This window comes from Phoxinus phoxinus, assembly GCF_949152265.1.
Source record: "Phoxinus phoxinus genome assembly, chromosome: 24".
Classification (NCBI taxonomy): domain Eukaryota; kingdom Metazoa; phylum Chordata; class Actinopteri; order Cypriniformes; family Leuciscidae; genus Phoxinus; species Phoxinus phoxinus.
The window spans coordinates 18,973,218-18,991,079 of record NC_136899.1 but is presented as its reverse complement, the minus strand read 5'-3'; the positions used below and the strand labels follow the sequence as shown (position 1 = coordinate 18,991,079).

Below are 17,862 nucleotides of genomic sequence, written 5' to 3'. Positions count from 1 at the left end.
ACAGTATTGGCACTTTCAAGTCAGGTGTATTCTGCTCTCAGTGTTTTTATTGTTTATCAGCTGGAAATAAACTTGCAATTCCAATGATATTGTTTCTATGTGTCGTTATAGTTGTGATGTAGACTTCCCCATTTTTAAAAAAATTATCTAAACCTTCCTTTTCTAGCTTTCGTTATTAATTAGGGTTAGTTATTAACATGTTCATTTTGTAATAATTTACAAAAAATATTTAACAGTTAACGTAGCATCTATTTTCTGTCATTCTTTGCGCTGCTACAGTATATGACCACACTATCATTCTTTACAGTGCTATCATAATCATTCAAGATCAATAAGACACAAAGAAAATAGGATGTGTGTCTGATCCATGTCATGTGTGTCAGCTCTTAAAGTGACAGCAGCCTAATAAACCTGCTGCTGTCTGTCATTATTGTTAATAAAAGAACAAAAGACAAAGAGAAAATCACTCACATGCTCTACTTGACTGAATAACTTAGTACTGGCATCAGTGATTTTAGTGCTTAGTAAAAAGATTACATTAAATAAATATTTAAAATATACTTAATTTTGTAGATTCAATGTGAAAGTATTGCAACATAAAAATATATTAAAAACTTTAATGTTTGGTGTGATTAATCGTAAATGAACTACAATTAGTTTTTTAATCGATTGACAGCACTGTTATTGGTACATTTATTAATTAATATTTATAGCATAATAATACACTTTCTTGTTAATGCATCCAAGATCCTTTTGTATTGGAAGGGTGGTTAAAAATCCTGATCCGGAGTTTAGCTCCAACCCTTATTAAACCCCTGAACCAGCCAATCAGGTCTTTAGATCTTTGGAAGCCTGAATGATACAGTATTTGTGAGCTCTGATGGAGGGGATTTTTTCTTTTTGCTAAATCATTTTAAATAACGTTTGTACCACTTTTGTGTGTTGCTATGTTTTTTGTTTTTGTATGTGAAACGAAATCTTACCAAACACATGCACATTCCACACGTACTCCCTTATCCTGGTGTTCCACTTTTTCATTTCCTGCCATGATGAAGTTATGCAACATGTCCGGAGGATTCCCTTCCACACATCCAGTGCTATATTCTTGGGAAAACCCCACACCCACTCATTTTCCCTCTGCCCTGGCCCTGCGCTGTAGTTTGTGGCTTTGAATGGAAAGGTGGGGCGGAGAGTGTTTTGGGAGGGAATCCCTCGTCGCCATAGAGACACGTCGGGCTGGAGGCAGGCAGATGTGAAAGAGCTCTTCACATGTGACTGAAAAGAGACGCTTCTGTGAGGCAGTGGAAATATTCCACCATGCAAACACAGTGTTTTCATTTATCAGTCTGCTGACATGTGCAAACATTTTCAGCTCGGTTTCTTGTTCTAATGAGGATTACTTAACCCAAAAATTAGAATTCTGTTATTAAACTCAACCATTATGTTCTTTCAACCCAGTATGGCATTCTTCCTTCTGTGGAACAAAATTTTTATATTTTGAAGAAAACGGCAAAAGTTTTTAACATTCAATGGCTGTTCTTCATCAATCTCCAAAAGAATACAAGCACCATAAATGCAGTCAAGAATATTCCAAACCTTCTGAATCCATGATGGCAACTGTGAGAAATAGATTGAAATGTATACAGTATAATCAGAGTCAACTCAAGAATCAATCTTGTTTTTTGAATAAATTGTTCGGTTCACTAATCTGGACCTAAAGTTAAAGTTAAACGTTTAGAATTAGGGTCTTAAAAATTCTGCTTTTGTTTTCCAGCATATGGGTTTGGAAAGAAGAAGAAGAAAATTTCCGTTTTTGGTGAATTACTCTGTGGTGAACCATAATGAAACCCTTTATGACATTTTCACTTTTTCATCATTTGTGGATATATAAAGTGGTATGTGAGGAAAAAAAATGTGTCCAGTCTGAAAAATGGATGGATAAATGAAAGTATTTAAAGACCACCTGGGATTGAAGCCAGTTGATATCAGCATATGACAAACCTACCTGCAAACAGACAGAGACAGATAGAGAGACAGTTAACCAAACCGCACACCATGTGACCCACACACAGTCAAAAGATCTCTTGTTGTTTCATTTTGTGTTTGTTCACACTGTGACAAACACACGCACATTAACTGTCTCAGAGACACACAAACAACTCTTCTGTTCCTGTGCTCATATATTATGTCAATCTCTGTAGCCCACGGCCCTCCGTGCTTCTGTGGTTGGCTCATGGAAAAGTCCAAGCAGTCTCTGAAAGTAATTCATATGTGTGTGTGTGTGTGTGTGTACGTGTAGAACACCTTGTGTTTAAGAGGAAAAAAAGGAGGAAGCCGTTGCATGACACCATCTTTCTTTCCTGACCACGATGAGAGACAGAATGAGAAAGAAAGAGGAGGAATTCATTTCTCATTCCTTAAAACGTGTTGCTGCACTGACTCAGATACCGTGTTACTTGTTTCTAAGGCAACTGTGTTGTGTGTGCGAAGGATGAGATGGTGGGATTACACTTTAACCATATTGAAAGACAATTGAATTATGAAATTACATATAAAGGTGTACTTACCATGTCATGCACACATGAAGTCAAAATTAGTATATTGTTATTTGTCTTCTATAGGAGAAGAAACTATGCAAACAAATCCACAGTGCAAACAGCAAAATAGCCATGCAGTTTACACAGATTACACTAATGAACCATAATAACGTATAAAGTGAGTTCTGTCTCATGGTTTGAAAGGATCTAGCCTTTCAAAAGGGAACAAGTTCAAAGAAAATCTTTCTTGGGAATGTGAAATGTAACTCCCCAGCTCTTATCGTTCCCTTCATACTCACATTTTCTCACATTTTCCAATGGTTACTAGTGGTGGAGTGCGTGTTTCCCTTCCTCTCCGCTCAGCAGAACAATGCAACATTAACTTGAGAGAGGCACTTTGGGATGTAGGCTCACCAAGGTGACTGCCTGACTTCCTCTAGCATGTTTCCATCTTACTGTTTCTTCCATTACAGCTGTTTTTACAGAATGTTGTTTACACAAGATCAGCGACCTTCGGGTCTTTAGTACTTAGATTATGTGCCCTTCTTATATTCTAGGTCATACCTTTGATTGTGTAATGAAAATGTATTGATGCTTGAGACATTTCAGTACTGTTTGTGTTAGCCGGCTAGCATTAGCATCTAGCAAAGTTCATTACCTTAAAATTCTTTAGGGTAGTGTTGTTCGTCATACACCATAAGGTATTTTGCTTGAGGGGACCTGGATTTAAATCTGGCCTGTGACATGACCTCTTCTCCCTTATCTCCTGTCAGATCTCCACTGTTTTATCTGATACACGCTAAAAGACCATAAATAAACTGACAGGCTTTACTTTGACCCCAAGAAATAGTTTGACAAGCAAAGTTTTTTAAACATTGCTGATGTACTTACTATTGAACAGAAAGTTTGCTAAACTTGATATCGCTACACTAAAAAAAAAAAAAAAAAAAAAAACCTGGGTTGCTTCAACCCATGTTTGGATCAAATATATGGACAAATCCAACTGTTGGTTTAAATTAACCTTAGTTTAAGTTGTTAAGTTTAATCCAATGGTTGGGTTTGTCCATTTTTGTCCATTTGTTTGTCCACACAACCCCAAATTTTTTAGCGTGTATTTCGATTTTCACAATTAAAAGTTTTGTGAGATGGCAAAAACAATTCCCAGGGAGATTTTCCAAACCCGATCTCACGGCAATTCGTACATATTTTACGAGTTGCCCAATTCGTACGCCAACTCGTGCAAATTCATATGAATAGGTCGTGACTCTTGAGATAGCGTTAGATTTTCCTCATGTTCAAGTTATACAGATTCAGAGCTATCCAGATAATCATACAGATTTGTGTAAGCTGCTTGTTTTAAAAGTGACTTCTGTGTTAGTTGTGCTTCATACATTGCTACAATATTGACAATGGACAGTAGACCTTTTTTTGCCTGTGAAATTTCACTAAAATTAAGCTAATGTGACCACACCTTTAGGGGGAGGAGCCACACAAGTCCACTTGAATGAACATTTTCCAGAAGTTTGACAGTGCTCTTGGTCTTAATGATTGGTTTTCTCTAATCCACACATGCACTATTACAGATTATTACAGGGGTATTACAGATGAATCCAAATATAAACATTTTCAGCAGCAGCAAACACCTTTACACCAAGATAAGCTAACCAACACTTTGTTTGCTTGTATGTTGATTCCGTGTTTGTGGTTTTCTGATTAGATCATTTGTCCCTGCTTGATGCAGAGGAAAATCAAAGATGATTGTTTGCATCTTATTGATGCAAACAATAAGAAAAGACATCCTTGAATTTGTTAGTTTTGCCTGGGAATGTTGGCAAAGACATTACCGGAGCAAAACGGGATGACTCAATGTATCACACTGATGGAAAATATGTCTCCTTTACAAACAAGTCAGAGCATTGTGCTGTAGAAAAAGAGTGCGCTTGGGAACGAGGGGCTTCGCGGGATGGAATGCAGGGAATTAGGGTCGGGCAGGAGGGTGGGAGACAGGTCGGAAGGGAAGGGCGATGAAAGAATGGAAGAACAACACAAGAAAGAAAACAAAAACACTGTTGAGGAACATAAGAGGAACAGCAGTGCATTGTGCATGTTCTCCCTGTGTCGACCTCTGTAGGAATTAATTTGTAATTTTTTTTAATTCATTATCTGTACATGCTTGTTTGACATTTGACATAATTTAAAAGGGTTATCTGTGAAATGGGGACCTGTTCGGTTTTGAAAGTAACGTTTAAATTTAATTTATGTGACATGTTATGCAATGTATTACTTAAAGAAAGGCATATAAATTACATTGTGCTAAATTAGATCATCTTAAATAAAAATGTAAAATATATATTGAAAAGACACAAGACTATCTTTTATTTAACCATTTTATGAACACATTTACTAATACAGAGAGAAGTAAGGAAGGATTTTTAAAAAATGATAATGCCGGTGACTCTTGGAATGACATTTTAAATGATACCTACCATACAAGTGCATGATAAAGTATTTGTAGTGACCCTACACACATAACATAATAACAGGGACCTCTGGGAAATCAAATGCTCTCCCTAATAATGGGCTTGTTGTGAATTCAGCATATGGGTGGGTGTGTTTTTGTGAGTAAGGTCACCATCAATGCTTGTACGGATGCTGAACAATGGGGCCATTAAATGGGTTAAATAAAGACAGGACATTGATTGTTTTTGGCGGTGCTTAGTTTGGGGATCTGTTACACGCTTTTGGCTAAGGATGCTTATTATTTTCACATTTCCTTAAGGAGAGAGATACAACTCTGTGGAACATAGATAGTGGTGCCTGAATAATCGTAGCATGTTGGTTGGTAGGTTCTTTATTAGGTTATGACTTGAGTAAAAGGAGCCCACCACAGATTCTCTCTGCTTGTATACCTTGATAAATAAAGACAATTGTTTTGAGGATTGTGTATGTGTGCTTGACCTCATGGCAGTAAATTATATGACTATTTTGGTGTCTCTCTGCAGGACGAGGTGAAAATACCTTCAAAAGTCAATGTGGCCAAGTCTATGAAGTTTCCAGAGCCTGTGGAAGGAGAAGCTGAAGGTGAACTCAAAGCGGCCGCAGAGGAAGGAGGTGAGGACAGAGAGAAAGTCCATCTGGACCTGTCCTCTGATGAAGAGGAGGTGGAGATCGAGGAGACCATTGAGGAGTCTCGAGCAGAGCGCATCAAACGGAGCAGCCTGCAACGCGTCCAGACCATCAAAACCGCTTTCTCCAAGGGAAGTATGGAGAAAACCAAGCAAAAGACCAAGGATAACTTGGAGAAGACCAAACAGAAGACCAAAGAGAACTTGGAGAAAACTCGCATGAAGACCAAAGAGAACTTTGAAAAATCCAAGCAGAAGACCAAGGAGAACCTGGAGAAGACCAAACAGAAGACCAGAGAGAACCTGGAGAAAACACGTCACAACATAGAGAAAAAGATGGGCAAACTCACCAATCGCATGGCTGTGAACCCCGAGCGTAAGGAGAAGATGAAGACCTCGCAGAAGAAGGTGATGAAGTCTTTCACTCCTGACCACATCATCTACGCCCGCTCCAAAACGGCCGTCTACAAGGTTCCACCGTTCACCTTCCACGTGAAGAAGATCCGTGAGGGAGAATTGGAGATCCAGGGAACCGAGATGGTGGAAGTCGGCGGGGACACAGAGGAGGTGGAGAACGCAGTGATGGAGGGAGAAGAAGATGAGGAGATGGAGATGGAAGGTGGAGACATGGTTGAGGAAGACGACGAGACAGAAGACAGCCCTGAGATAAGGGCGCTACTGGAGAGGGGAGACGAGCTGGTGTTGGTGGAAGACCATGACAGAGACAGCGATTAGTCTGTGTGTGTGTGTGTGTGTGTGTATGTATGCATGTGTATGTGTGTGTTCGGCGCTTACACATTAGAACATTTGATGGGTGGGAATGCATCAAATACGTTTTTAACCATGTTGATGAGCCGGCTCATTTTGATATCAAGTGTCAATGCAGCAAATATGAGTTCTGAAAGCACAACTCTTAGATTGTAATTGATAAAAAAAGTTTTGGTTGCTAGAGCATCCATTTCGCCAAACCCAGATTTTTGTCCTCCCAGCCTTTGCACCCATTAAAGTGTTGCAGCGTTCTTTGACATAGCGTAACCTCTATTGTGTAGGCGCCCTGAACATGTGTGCTGTACTGCTGATCCAGATGTTGGATGTTGCAGGAGAATGTGAATGTATCCGTTTGCATGTGTGTATTTACATCTTTTCTAGCAGCAAAATGTTTCAAATATAAGGTGACTCCACTCACCTGATGTGTGTGCGACTGAGAGATTTACTGTACTAGTCCAAGTAACTTAGTTCCTTGAGTTCCCCTTGTTTGATAAGGGTAAGGGGCAGGGACTAGGCGTGCTGACCAATACGATGAAATACGAGTTCTCGAAACATTTTTATGCTAGTTGGAAAGAATGAACTGACATTTTTTGACTATATGAAATAGATAGGCTTGATCAAATGAACAACAGACTTCTTGGACAGGTAGGTCTGTTGCACTAGAAGATTATTTGGTCACACTTTACATTAGGTGGCCTTAACTACTATGCACTAACATTAAATACCCACGAGACTATAGATTTACTGTATAGCCAAATGTTGTTTTGGAAAATTCCCACATTCCCTGTAATGACTTTGAGGTATGGTTAGGTTTAGGAGTTAAGGCCACCTGATATATAGTGTGACCGATTATTTTTCTTCTTGTTCTAGTCTCAGAGCTACAGACTGTTCTTCACTTTTCATAGAAGGTGGAAGAACAAACCAAGATAAGAAAACCTGAAGTATTGCCTCTGTGCTCATTTTTACATATCTTTTATATAGCTTAGAGTTTAATTAATAGTTTTACATTTCCTTAAAATAGGCTATCATAGTCAAACTGTTACACTGTTTTTTCTGTCCCAATGTGACAAATCACACAAATGATAAATAGTAAAAAAAAAGAAGATGAAACCATTGAAACACCAAAACACTTTTTATAATATTTTGCATTGGTTTGCTGGAAACTACCAAAATATATGGACTATAGAAGAAGTATAATGATCAAAAAATGATCTTGGTTTCAGAATGGCATGTACTGCAATACTGTTTGTGTAACATTTGCACGTCCCCTGGTGGACATGTGTGGTAATGCTGTAATAGGTCAAAGAGCCCTATGAACCCTTCCTTATTTGTAGACCCAAGAGCACAAACATATAATAAGAAAAAATAGGTATGAACTGCAAAAAGCTACAGCTAATGTCATCAGCACCTCCTGATCTTGAATTAAATGCATATGATTATGAATCACTGCTATTACTTAGAGAGCACAATCATTTCTCAGATGTTACCTTCATTCTCTGAATTGCTCAGATTGTATCATTTCAGTAATTGCGTACTGCAAAACTTCTACTATAAGCATCTTAGCTTTTTTATTTTAAGCATCTTAGCTTTTTTATTTCATTTTTGCTTGTGTAGCTGATGAAGCATATGAATACTCTCTTGTAATGTCACACGTCTTAACCACTAATGTGTTAATAAAAGCAATCACGCTTCACATTCCTTGAGTTCTGCTTGACTGATCAAAATTAATGTATTATTTTTGCACTTTATTGTTGCATTGTACTGTATAATTACAAGTAAAGCAAGTATTTCTTACTTATACTAATATGACTAAAGAAAAGCCAATGAATTCATTCTGAATTATGCAAAAAATTACTGTTATACATTGAAAATGTAAAGCGGATTTTGTAAAAAGTGTCTGTGGGAGATGGTCCTCAACATTAAAAGTGTGGTTAAATAGAGCGCACACAAGAAACAAGAGAAACATCGGTTTAATTTGATTTGCATTTTCAAACACAAAGTGACTTTAGCATTGGGAATACAAAATATCCATCTATTTATATAAATAGAACTATTCGAACTGTTGTCATTTGCATAGCTATTCATTAAATGCAGAAGAGAATATTTTAATTCTGATCTCATTTTATATTTGCCGAAAATCATAGACATACTCTCTGTACTGGTTTAGCTCTCACCAAAATTAGCAACAATTGATCATCACGTCTTTAACACAACAAAATAACTCACGAAACCATGCAGAGTGAAAGTTACCATAAAGAAAACACATCTACTCCAAACATAAAAACATGCATTTAGAAATACAACTCATAACAAATCATGACGATCTTCACATAACACAAAATTACCTTGGGAGAGAAAACATTAAGTGTGAAGCTATAACTCTGCAATGCTTGCATGAAACATAAAGAGTAAAGAACAGTGGTCATGCTAGTAAAGCTGATGCATGCAGTGCTTATCAGTGCCATTCACTAAGTTGCTCAGTAGATGGATGATTCACTGTTACCCTGGATGTGAGTGTACTCTGGGTATATCCACTTGTTACCATGACGATGGTTAGCGATGCGGCGCCTTCAGAGTAGCATCCACCTCTTCCTCTGTTTGAAGAACGTGCCACTGGGCCACTGGACGCCGGGGATTGGCCAGCATGTCTGACCAATGGCGTAGGCCGACACCGGTGGCGCCATAACCAATTAAGGTTTTGCCGATAGGGTCATTGCTGCCTAGCTTGTCGTAGTCAAATACAGTGATGACCAGTTGGACTTTCTGCAATTTAATAGATTTGAACTTTAGAATATGAATCTATGATCTATAAATGTCCCATTCACAATTTGTACATGTACAGTAATGGACACACTATAGGATATACCAGACGCAAGAATAATCACACATCACCTGAATCTGTTCAAATGGGACCTCAAAGCTGAAGCTCTCGTTGAAGTATGGGTTCAGTGTGTTCTTTTTAACTGTAGTTTTCTTCTTTTTCAGACGCTTTCCGTTATGCTGTAGCACAATCTTCACATACGGATCTGACACAGGGAGTAGGATTGTTACCACAAGTGGTTCAAATGCAAGCGTAAAAAAATATATATTAAGAAAATATTTAGCTACTGTGAATACATTAAATGTACTATTCGAGTCGTTTTGGACAGACCGATTTTTTCTGAAATCAGCAGTATTTTCCACATTTTAGAAAAATAGTAAAGTAATCAAATATATGACATTTTTATACTTTTTTCAAATAAATAATTATCAATACATCGTCAATCCTTCTTCCAAAAGTTGTTTTTTGTCTTACCCTGATTCACTATGGTAAGCCTATTTTAAGTGTTTATCCCTAGCGGGAGAGTTTTCGCAGGAAATTGCGGACACACGTGACTCGACTGTGTATGTCTCGTCCAACCCAATCTCACGGCAATTCGTACGAGTTTTAGTAGGTGGCTAATTTGTATGAATTCATATGACCTCACTCGTATGAATTCGTATGATTTTTGCTTAATCGCACATATTTTACAAGGTACCCAATTCGTATGAATTCATTTTTTAGAGCCTTGTTAGTGGTATTAACTAGCGATTTATTTTTACTTATTCTATGCCCCATATACTAGCGTTATAAGCTAATCAGTTTTTAGAGATAAAACTCTTTACATTCGATTATCATGAAAACACATCCCAGAGAACGGTCGACTCGGTAACCATGTGTTAATTACCCCATGGTTTATTTTGCGCTGGAATTGTCCTTTAAGTCTGGTAGTGAATGTTTTATGAGCAGTAGAATAATCATATTCATCCGCACAGTCACGCAGAGCCGAAGTACAACCAAAAATATTCTTCCGCAAAATGCATGCAGTTTTTTTTAACTGCTAGAGGGCCAAACGTTACATAGGCTACCTTTAACTTATGCTATTTCATAGATGTGATTTCATATTTTAAATGAATTATGAATTGTACCTGATAAACCACCGACATCCATCTTCTTGAGATTTTTGGCCTCCATTATGTTGACGGTGAGTTTACCAGCAGTGGGCACATAACGCAGAGAAATACAAACGTCTCCAAGTTTCTCCTGTTGAAGAGAAAAAAAAAGAGAAAGTGAATAGGTAACTTTAGAAAATATACAGCTTATAAAGCCAGGGATGAATGATGGCATACCTGAGAACTCAAGCCAGAATACAGTAGAAACCAAATAGATATAAATACTGTATAGACAGGATATATTATATACCTCCTCCTTTTCTCCATTTTCGAGATCCCTCCATTCATGCAGTGGCTGTGCGAGATCCACGCAGTTCATGGGAATCTTTATCTGGCCAATCACATCATGTTTACCAAACCGATCAAAGTCAAACACCTGAAGCACCAAAGTTTTACCGCCCAACTCAGCATAGGGAATCTATAAGTGAGTCACAAATATATTAGCTCAAATGAGTCTATCAGCATTTTGTGTAAAGCAATTTTCCAGTGTTAATATGTCATAAAACATTGAGATGTCTTTACTAAAATGCTGAAAATCCGAAAAAGAGATTCAGCAACATCAGAAACCATTTCAAATGCTTCCTGATGCTGGTATTTAAAGGAATAATTCATCCAAAAAATGTACATTTTGCCAGTATTTAGTCACATTTATGTTGAAAAAATAAATAAAATAAATAATTTAGAATGTTTACGCAGCTCTTTTCCATTAATGACAGTCTATGGTGACCATGTGACAGATGTCACATGTATGGAATGTATGTTTTCCTGTATGGAAAAGGACAGTGTGAACATTCTTCAAAATGTATATGGTTTGGAACAACATGAGGGATTATTATAATAAACATTTATTTTTTGTACATTTTTACGTGTTCATTTTTACGTGAACTATTCCTTCAAAAATGTATTTAACCTCAGAGATACCTGGATAGCTGTCAATCAAAAAATGAATGACAAAACCAGTGTAGGGAAGCAGGGATTTCTGGGAACTTAAGATGCCACACAAGGAGACAAAACCCTGACACAAAACCTGAGAGAGAGAGAGAAATGGACAAACAAACTACAGGTGGAACTAAACAGACGCTAGAACACTTAAAAAGACAAAACTACAGACAATAAAACCACATGTTCACGCTAACACATATATAAATCATCATGTACAGAATCCGGCTGCGTACTACAGTATGTAAACAAACAACATTTAAGAAAAACCTTGAAGATAAAGGTCTCGTTGAAGACAGGGCAGAGGTTTTTGCGCTGGACTTTGGTTTCAAACTTCTTCTTCTTGTCTGGAAGCAGGTAAACTTTTACATAAGGGTCAGATGTGCCTCCAATATCCATAGCAGGAAGATCTTGAGCCTGAAGAACTCCGACTATCAGCTGTTGACACAAAATTAGACATGTTGATTACATTTTCTTGTTACAGTGACATCACCACAACTTTTTAATAAGTATTTTCATACATCAGGAATGCACCTGAGCATCAGTGAAGTTGTAATCCAAAGAGAACTCCAGTTTTCCCAGATTGTCATGCTCCTCTTTGTGCTCTTCTCCCTCCTTCTTTTCTCCTTCCTCCTGCAAGATTGACAGTCAGTTTAAGTGTGCCTATGCAATATGTAAATGATAATCAATATGTATTTTATATGAAATCTAGCACGCACGCACGCACGCACGCACGCACGCACGCACGCACGCACGCACGCACGCACGCACGCACGCACGCACACACACACACACACACACACACACACACACACACACACACACACACACACACACACACACACACACACACACATATATATATATAGGTACACAAACACATAAACATTCTATAATGAACCATAATAAAAAATATTAAAACATTACACGTTATGTGTATAGAAATTAGAACTAACCCTAAAAAACCCTAACCCATAGTACTGTACATGTAGTTAATTATTATTACTCACTACTTACAGTAATTACACAGTAACAACATCACCCTAAAATAAAGTGAAAACTGTATTTTGTTCTTGCACCTTTTGTTCTCCTTCACCCTCTTTTTCAGCCCCTTCTACTTTTTTCCGTGCTGCTCTCTTCTTCTCTCGAGCTTTCTTGGATTTCTTCTTCTTGCCGAAGCATTTCTTGAACATGCAATATGTAAAACATGCCACAAGGGCGAGAACCACCACCACGATGGCTCCTACAGCCCACATCGGCACTAAGGGGAGCAGAGAGCTGGTCAGTCTCCATGGAAACAGGTACAGGACAACACACAGGACAATACTCGCTTAGTGTCTTATGACATCAACTCAATGTGCTTTTAATTTGAAATTATCATCGTCTATAAAGCTGCACAAAAACATAAATCAAAGTGCTCCATTTATGTAATTTCACTTCTCATCAAATGCAGGTAATGACTGATGAAAATGAAGAATGATATTGTGTCCTGTCATGTTACACAATCACAACAAGATCAGTGAATGAAGTATTTTAATGACATTAAGTGCAGTGAGTTGAGGAACTGAACAGAATAATTTATAAATGTAATAAATGAACTGTCTGATCTACATCTACTCTCTTCATTGTGCAGGTTTTGTGTTTCCCCCACATTTATTAATTGATGGATGGATGGATGGATGATAGATAGATAGACAGACAGACAGACAGACAGACAGACAGACAGACAGACAGATAGATAGATAGATAGATAGATAGATAGATAGATAGATAGATAGATAGATAGATAGATAGATAGATAGATAGATAGATAGATAGATAGATAGATAGATAGATAGATAGATAGATAGATAGATAGGGATGGACGGACAGACAGACAGGTTTTGTGTTTCCCCCACATTTATTAATTGATGGATGGATGGATGGATGGATGGATGGATGGATGGATGGATGGATGATAGACGGACGGACGGACGGATGGACGGACGGACGGATGGATGGATGGATGATAGATAGACAGACAGACAGACAGACAGCTAGATACATAGATAGATAGATAGATAGATAGATAGATAGATAGATAGATAGATAGATAGATAGATAGATAGATAGATAGATAGATGATGGATGGATGGATGGATGGATGGATGGATGGATGGATGGATGGATGGATGGATGGATGGATGGATGGATGGATGGATGATAGATAGACGGACGGACGGACGGACGGATGGATGGATGGATGATAGATAGACAGACAGACAGACAGACAGCTAGATAGATAGATAGCTAGATAGATAGATAGATAGATAGATAGATAGATAGATAGATAGATAGATAGATAGATAGATAGATAGATAGATAGATAGATAGATAGATGATGGATGGATGGATGGATGGATGGATGGATGGATGGATGGATGGATGGATGGATGGATGGATGGATGGATGGATGGATAGATAAGAAGAAATGCTATTCAATGAATCGAACACATTCGTGTGCTGTATATTTAATTGTGGATGGATGGATGATAGATAGATAGATAGATAGATAGATAGATAGATAGATAGATAGATAGATAGATAGATAGATAGATAGATGGATGGATGGATGGATGGATGGATGGATGGATGGATGGATGGATGGATGATGGATGGATGGATGGATGGATGGATGGACGGATGGATAAGAAGAAATGCTATTCAATGAATCGAACACATTCATGAGCTGTATAATTATTTATGGATGGATGGATGGATGGATGGATGGATGGATGGATGGATGGATGGATAGATAGATAGATAGATAGATAGATAGATAGATAGATAGATAGATAGATAGATAGATAGATAAGAAGAAATGCTATTCAATGAATCGAACACATTAATGTGCTGTATATTTAATTGTGATGCAAGAAAGTAAACTCATCATCTTTGCTTGCTAACTCTTTTATGTTAACTTGAGTAAATAATAGGTACTCACATGGAAGATGTTCCAGCTCATTCATGAACTTGGTCTTCATGTTCTCATAGTCATGATGAGTCGGGTGAGCAGGATGTGGCTCATGTTCTGGTTTTGGCTGTGGTTCAGGTTCAGGTTCAGGTTCTGGTTCTGCTGGTTCTGCAGTCCTCCGAACACGGACACCCATATTCACAAACCTCATCCCAGCTGTGTGTCAAGAATCAAATGCACAGCCTGAAAATAACGTAACACAAAAAGACAGAGGATGTATGGAAGAAACTGTTCAGTAAATCTCACAAAACCCGTAAAGAAATACAAAATGCCGGAATTAGAAACACCTTTATCATAAAGTAAATACAAAAAGTCATTCTTGACTTGCTGAAGGGTTTTTCTAATCTTTTATTTTATTAAGAAAAGTGAATAACCTTATAAGCATCAACTAGAGCACTATTATCTAAACAGCAATCTTTATTCTTGGCTCAGAATATGATTGTGATTACAGTTTTTTTTTTTTTTGGGAAAGAGAAACCGAGTTTCCTTGGAAACATGACAGCACAGGAGTCAGTACTAACACCAGCTCAAACAATTAGTCGCATACAGTTATGACTAATTCTGTATACACTGATTATAAAGTCTGTTCACACATTCAAAAGTTGAGCATTTGGTTCACATCTAATACCTCCTGAAATAAAAAAAATGTTGTACATGTATGTGCATGTATGTTCCCTAAAGCCATGATAACAAACATGGCTGATTCTAATCCATGATGTATTTACCCTCCTTTGCCATACCATGCATCCACCCCCATCTCTACTGGTCCATGTCTCTCTCTCTCTCTTTCTCTCTCCCATGCGTAACAAGATTATGGGGGGACATAATCAAAGCTCAGATAACTCAGATAAACAAGGCACCTCTTCAAAACATTATTGACTGTTTCATGACAAGAAACACATCCATCTTCGGTAATAACTGTTTATCAATATGCACTACAAAATGTTTCTAGTCCATGAGTAATTTATTTGTGCAACGTCTAATTTTGTTTTCAGATTTATGCAGATTTATGGAAGTCATGAAAATCCCTGAATGCTTATGTTTTTCAGTTTTTTTGAAGGTGATTAAATCATTTTTTTATGGGGTAATGTCCGTGGGGGTTATGTTCCAACTGTGCCTAAAATTCCAAAATAAATATTGTTTGTACGACTATGAAAAGTACATGACCCATATATAGAGCAATTCATTGTTTTCCATAATCATATAATAATTGATTTGAAGTATAGCCTGTGTTGATTCATGTGTCACGATTCATTTGCTAACCATCATTGCTTTGAATTACTTAAATGTAACTTCTCTGAAACCCCTTCATCTACACTATCGCGTGGGGCAGATTATTTTTGCTTTAATTCTTTTAACATAAATTATGTTACGCATTGATTTGCAATAAAAATAAATATAACCTACCTTTTTTCTTTAGCTCCATTTGGCTATTTATACATCAAATACAATCTACTTTGTGAGCTTCTACACTTCTCATAGATGCATGAAATTAATATCGCTATTAAAAGTTAATTATTATTTCTAAAATATGTGTTAAGTGTGGACGCGCCCTGCATGCGCTCTCTAAACGCGCTGCACCATTCGCAGGAACGCGAGCGTCATTCGCGGATTCCGCGCTGATCTCCAGCAACAGGTTACGATGGTATGCACAAATGTATTAATTAATATCGCCTCGCGTTACATATTTCTAAAAAATAACACCCCCCCCCCAAAAAATGAAATGATTTGTCCTGAAAATGTGTCCATTGCTGATGTGTGTTCTGTCTGGTCTGCTAAAGTGTGATATGAAAATGAAAGAATGCCTCTGTATAAAAAAAAAAAAAATCCTACCTGATAAATGAATTCCTCTGGATATGTTGGGCAGGAAATACCTAAGTTAACATTAATAAGATGCCCAGGCTTGTTTGCCCAGCAGCCCTCAGGCAGACATGCTGAATTGTGTATATTGTGATAAGTGTGCTGGTGGTTTAACCCCCTCCCCATCAGCTTTAAGCTCAAGTGCTTTCAAATCATTAAAGCACCACTAATCTCTCTCCCCCTCCCCATCACATCTGTTATGCAGTTATAGAATGTTTCTCTATTAATTCACCAGTCATATAAACCACGCCTCTATCTTTATTTTAGGTATTGAAAAAAATAAATAAACAAATAAGAAACCTCCCCACTGATGAATGTATGTTAATCTTGTGCTCATTTCCTTTGAGATCTCTTATTTATGTGACTGCAGAGCATCAACTGCCCATCTAATCTACACAAAACATCATGCTCGACATTGTTCCCATCTGGGACACGTTGTGGATGAAAATAGCCTTTCTGCCCTGATAATCTTTGATCACGGATTACACTTGCATTTTTTTTTTCAATCAATAAATCTGAAAGTATTGTTACTAAGCATGTTCACTTTTGCAGACATGTAAAATAAAATTTCATACAATTTCTGTACAGCTTTTGATCTAAATTGACTGATTTTGTATGGAAGTTTTGTACATGGTTTGATATAGCACAAGAACTGCTACAGTCAAGGACCGTGGATGATAGTGTGCATAGCAACAGGCTTTTGTTATGTTTAGTAGTAGCATGCATGCCTATACTACTATACTACTATATGCATACTGAGCCTATAGGCAAATTTTGGGTTAGGTGGGTTGGATCTGACCTTGTTTGTGCTGTAAAGAGGCTTACACTTATTTTGACAGACATACAGTACCAAAGAACATGTAAAGCACTGGTTTGATTATCGTTACAACTGTAGTTACAAATATATTTAAACACATAACATTGCATTTTTAGAAGGAATTGCATCAAATATATTATTAGTTTACCATAGATGCTTGTTAGTACACTTTAAAGTACAGAATATGATGAAATTACATATAATTCAACTAATTGTAAATTTAAAATATAATACATTTTCATTATAAAGTCTGTCACAGTCTTTGAAACGAGGCATTGAACATCAGGTTGGCATCAAACGTCAAAACACGAAACCTTCTGTGGGTTTGGTCCTTTGCATGAGTGCAAGTATTCTTTACAGCATTCAAAGCCTGACCCAGACTTATTAGTTTCAGCCTTTATACTGTATCTGCTCCACACACACGAATGACGAAAGTCAGGTGCGGCTAGATAAAATCCCCAACATTTTTTTTGGGCTTTTAGTACAAATGCCTTAAGGTTATCTATAAGCTTGTGTGTTCCAAAACAATGACAAAATTTGCATTTAGAAATTTGCATTGAAAAGTTAGTCTCTTTACCGCCACCAATATAAATCAATGATTTTGATGACATCACTCTGCACTTCAACTTCTCATCAGATTTTTTGTCCAATCAAATGCTCTCTAGAATCTAAAGTGCCCCGCCCCCTACACTAGTCGCTGAAGCACTGATGAAATCAGTCACTTGTTCACACAATTACTATTTTTGATATGGTGAATGGCACATAATGCATTATATAGGGGAGCGGAAACGATTCAGACGGTGTACAAAATGCTTTCCATCGGGGCGAATC

At 37.4% G+C, this 17,862-nt stretch overlaps 2 protein-coding genes across 4 annotated transcripts in view; one reads left to right on the top strand and one right to left on the bottom strand.

The window, feature by feature from the left end:
* Positions 1 to 8,125, top strand: part of cavin1b (caveolae associated protein 1b) — a 28,166-nt gene extending 20,041 nt beyond the window's left edge. The window contains exon 2 of the mRNA XM_079601209.1: positions 5,540 to 8,125. Within this exon, the coding sequence (XP_079457335.1) occupies positions 5,540 to 6,397 (858 nt within the window). The 3' untranslated portion in view covers positions 6,398 to 8,125. The remainder of the gene's footprint in view (positions 1 to 5,539) is intronic.
* Positions 8,126 to 8,382: 257 nt separating this feature from the next.
* syt5b (synaptotagmin Vb) lies at positions 8,383 to 16,439 on the bottom strand. 3 transcript variants are annotated; one of them, XM_079601207.1, is made up of 9 exons: positions 16,188 to 16,439; positions 14,325 to 14,537; positions 12,421 to 12,602; positions 11,876 to 11,974; positions 11,612 to 11,779; positions 10,653 to 10,820; positions 10,379 to 10,493; positions 9,323 to 9,456; positions 8,383 to 9,193 (listed from the first exon to the last, which is right to left on the bottom strand). In XM_079601207.1, exons 2-9 carry the CDS (start codon positions 14,503 to 14,505, stop codon positions 8,984 to 8,986), a joined length of 1,257 nt encoding a protein of 418 aa, XP_079457333.1. In that variant the 5' UTR covers positions 14,506 to 14,537; positions 16,188 to 16,439; the 3' UTR covers positions 8,383 to 8,983. The 3 variants fall into 3 exon arrangements, with proteins under 3 accessions (XP_079457333.1, XP_079457332.1, XP_079457334.1); XM_079601206.1 differs by having other exon boundaries at positions 14,325 to 14,510; positions 16,188 to 16,301; XM_079601208.1 differs by lacking the exon at positions 16,188 to 16,439 and adding an exon at positions 15,762 to 16,128.
* Positions 16,440 to 17,862: the final 1,423 nt, after the last annotated feature.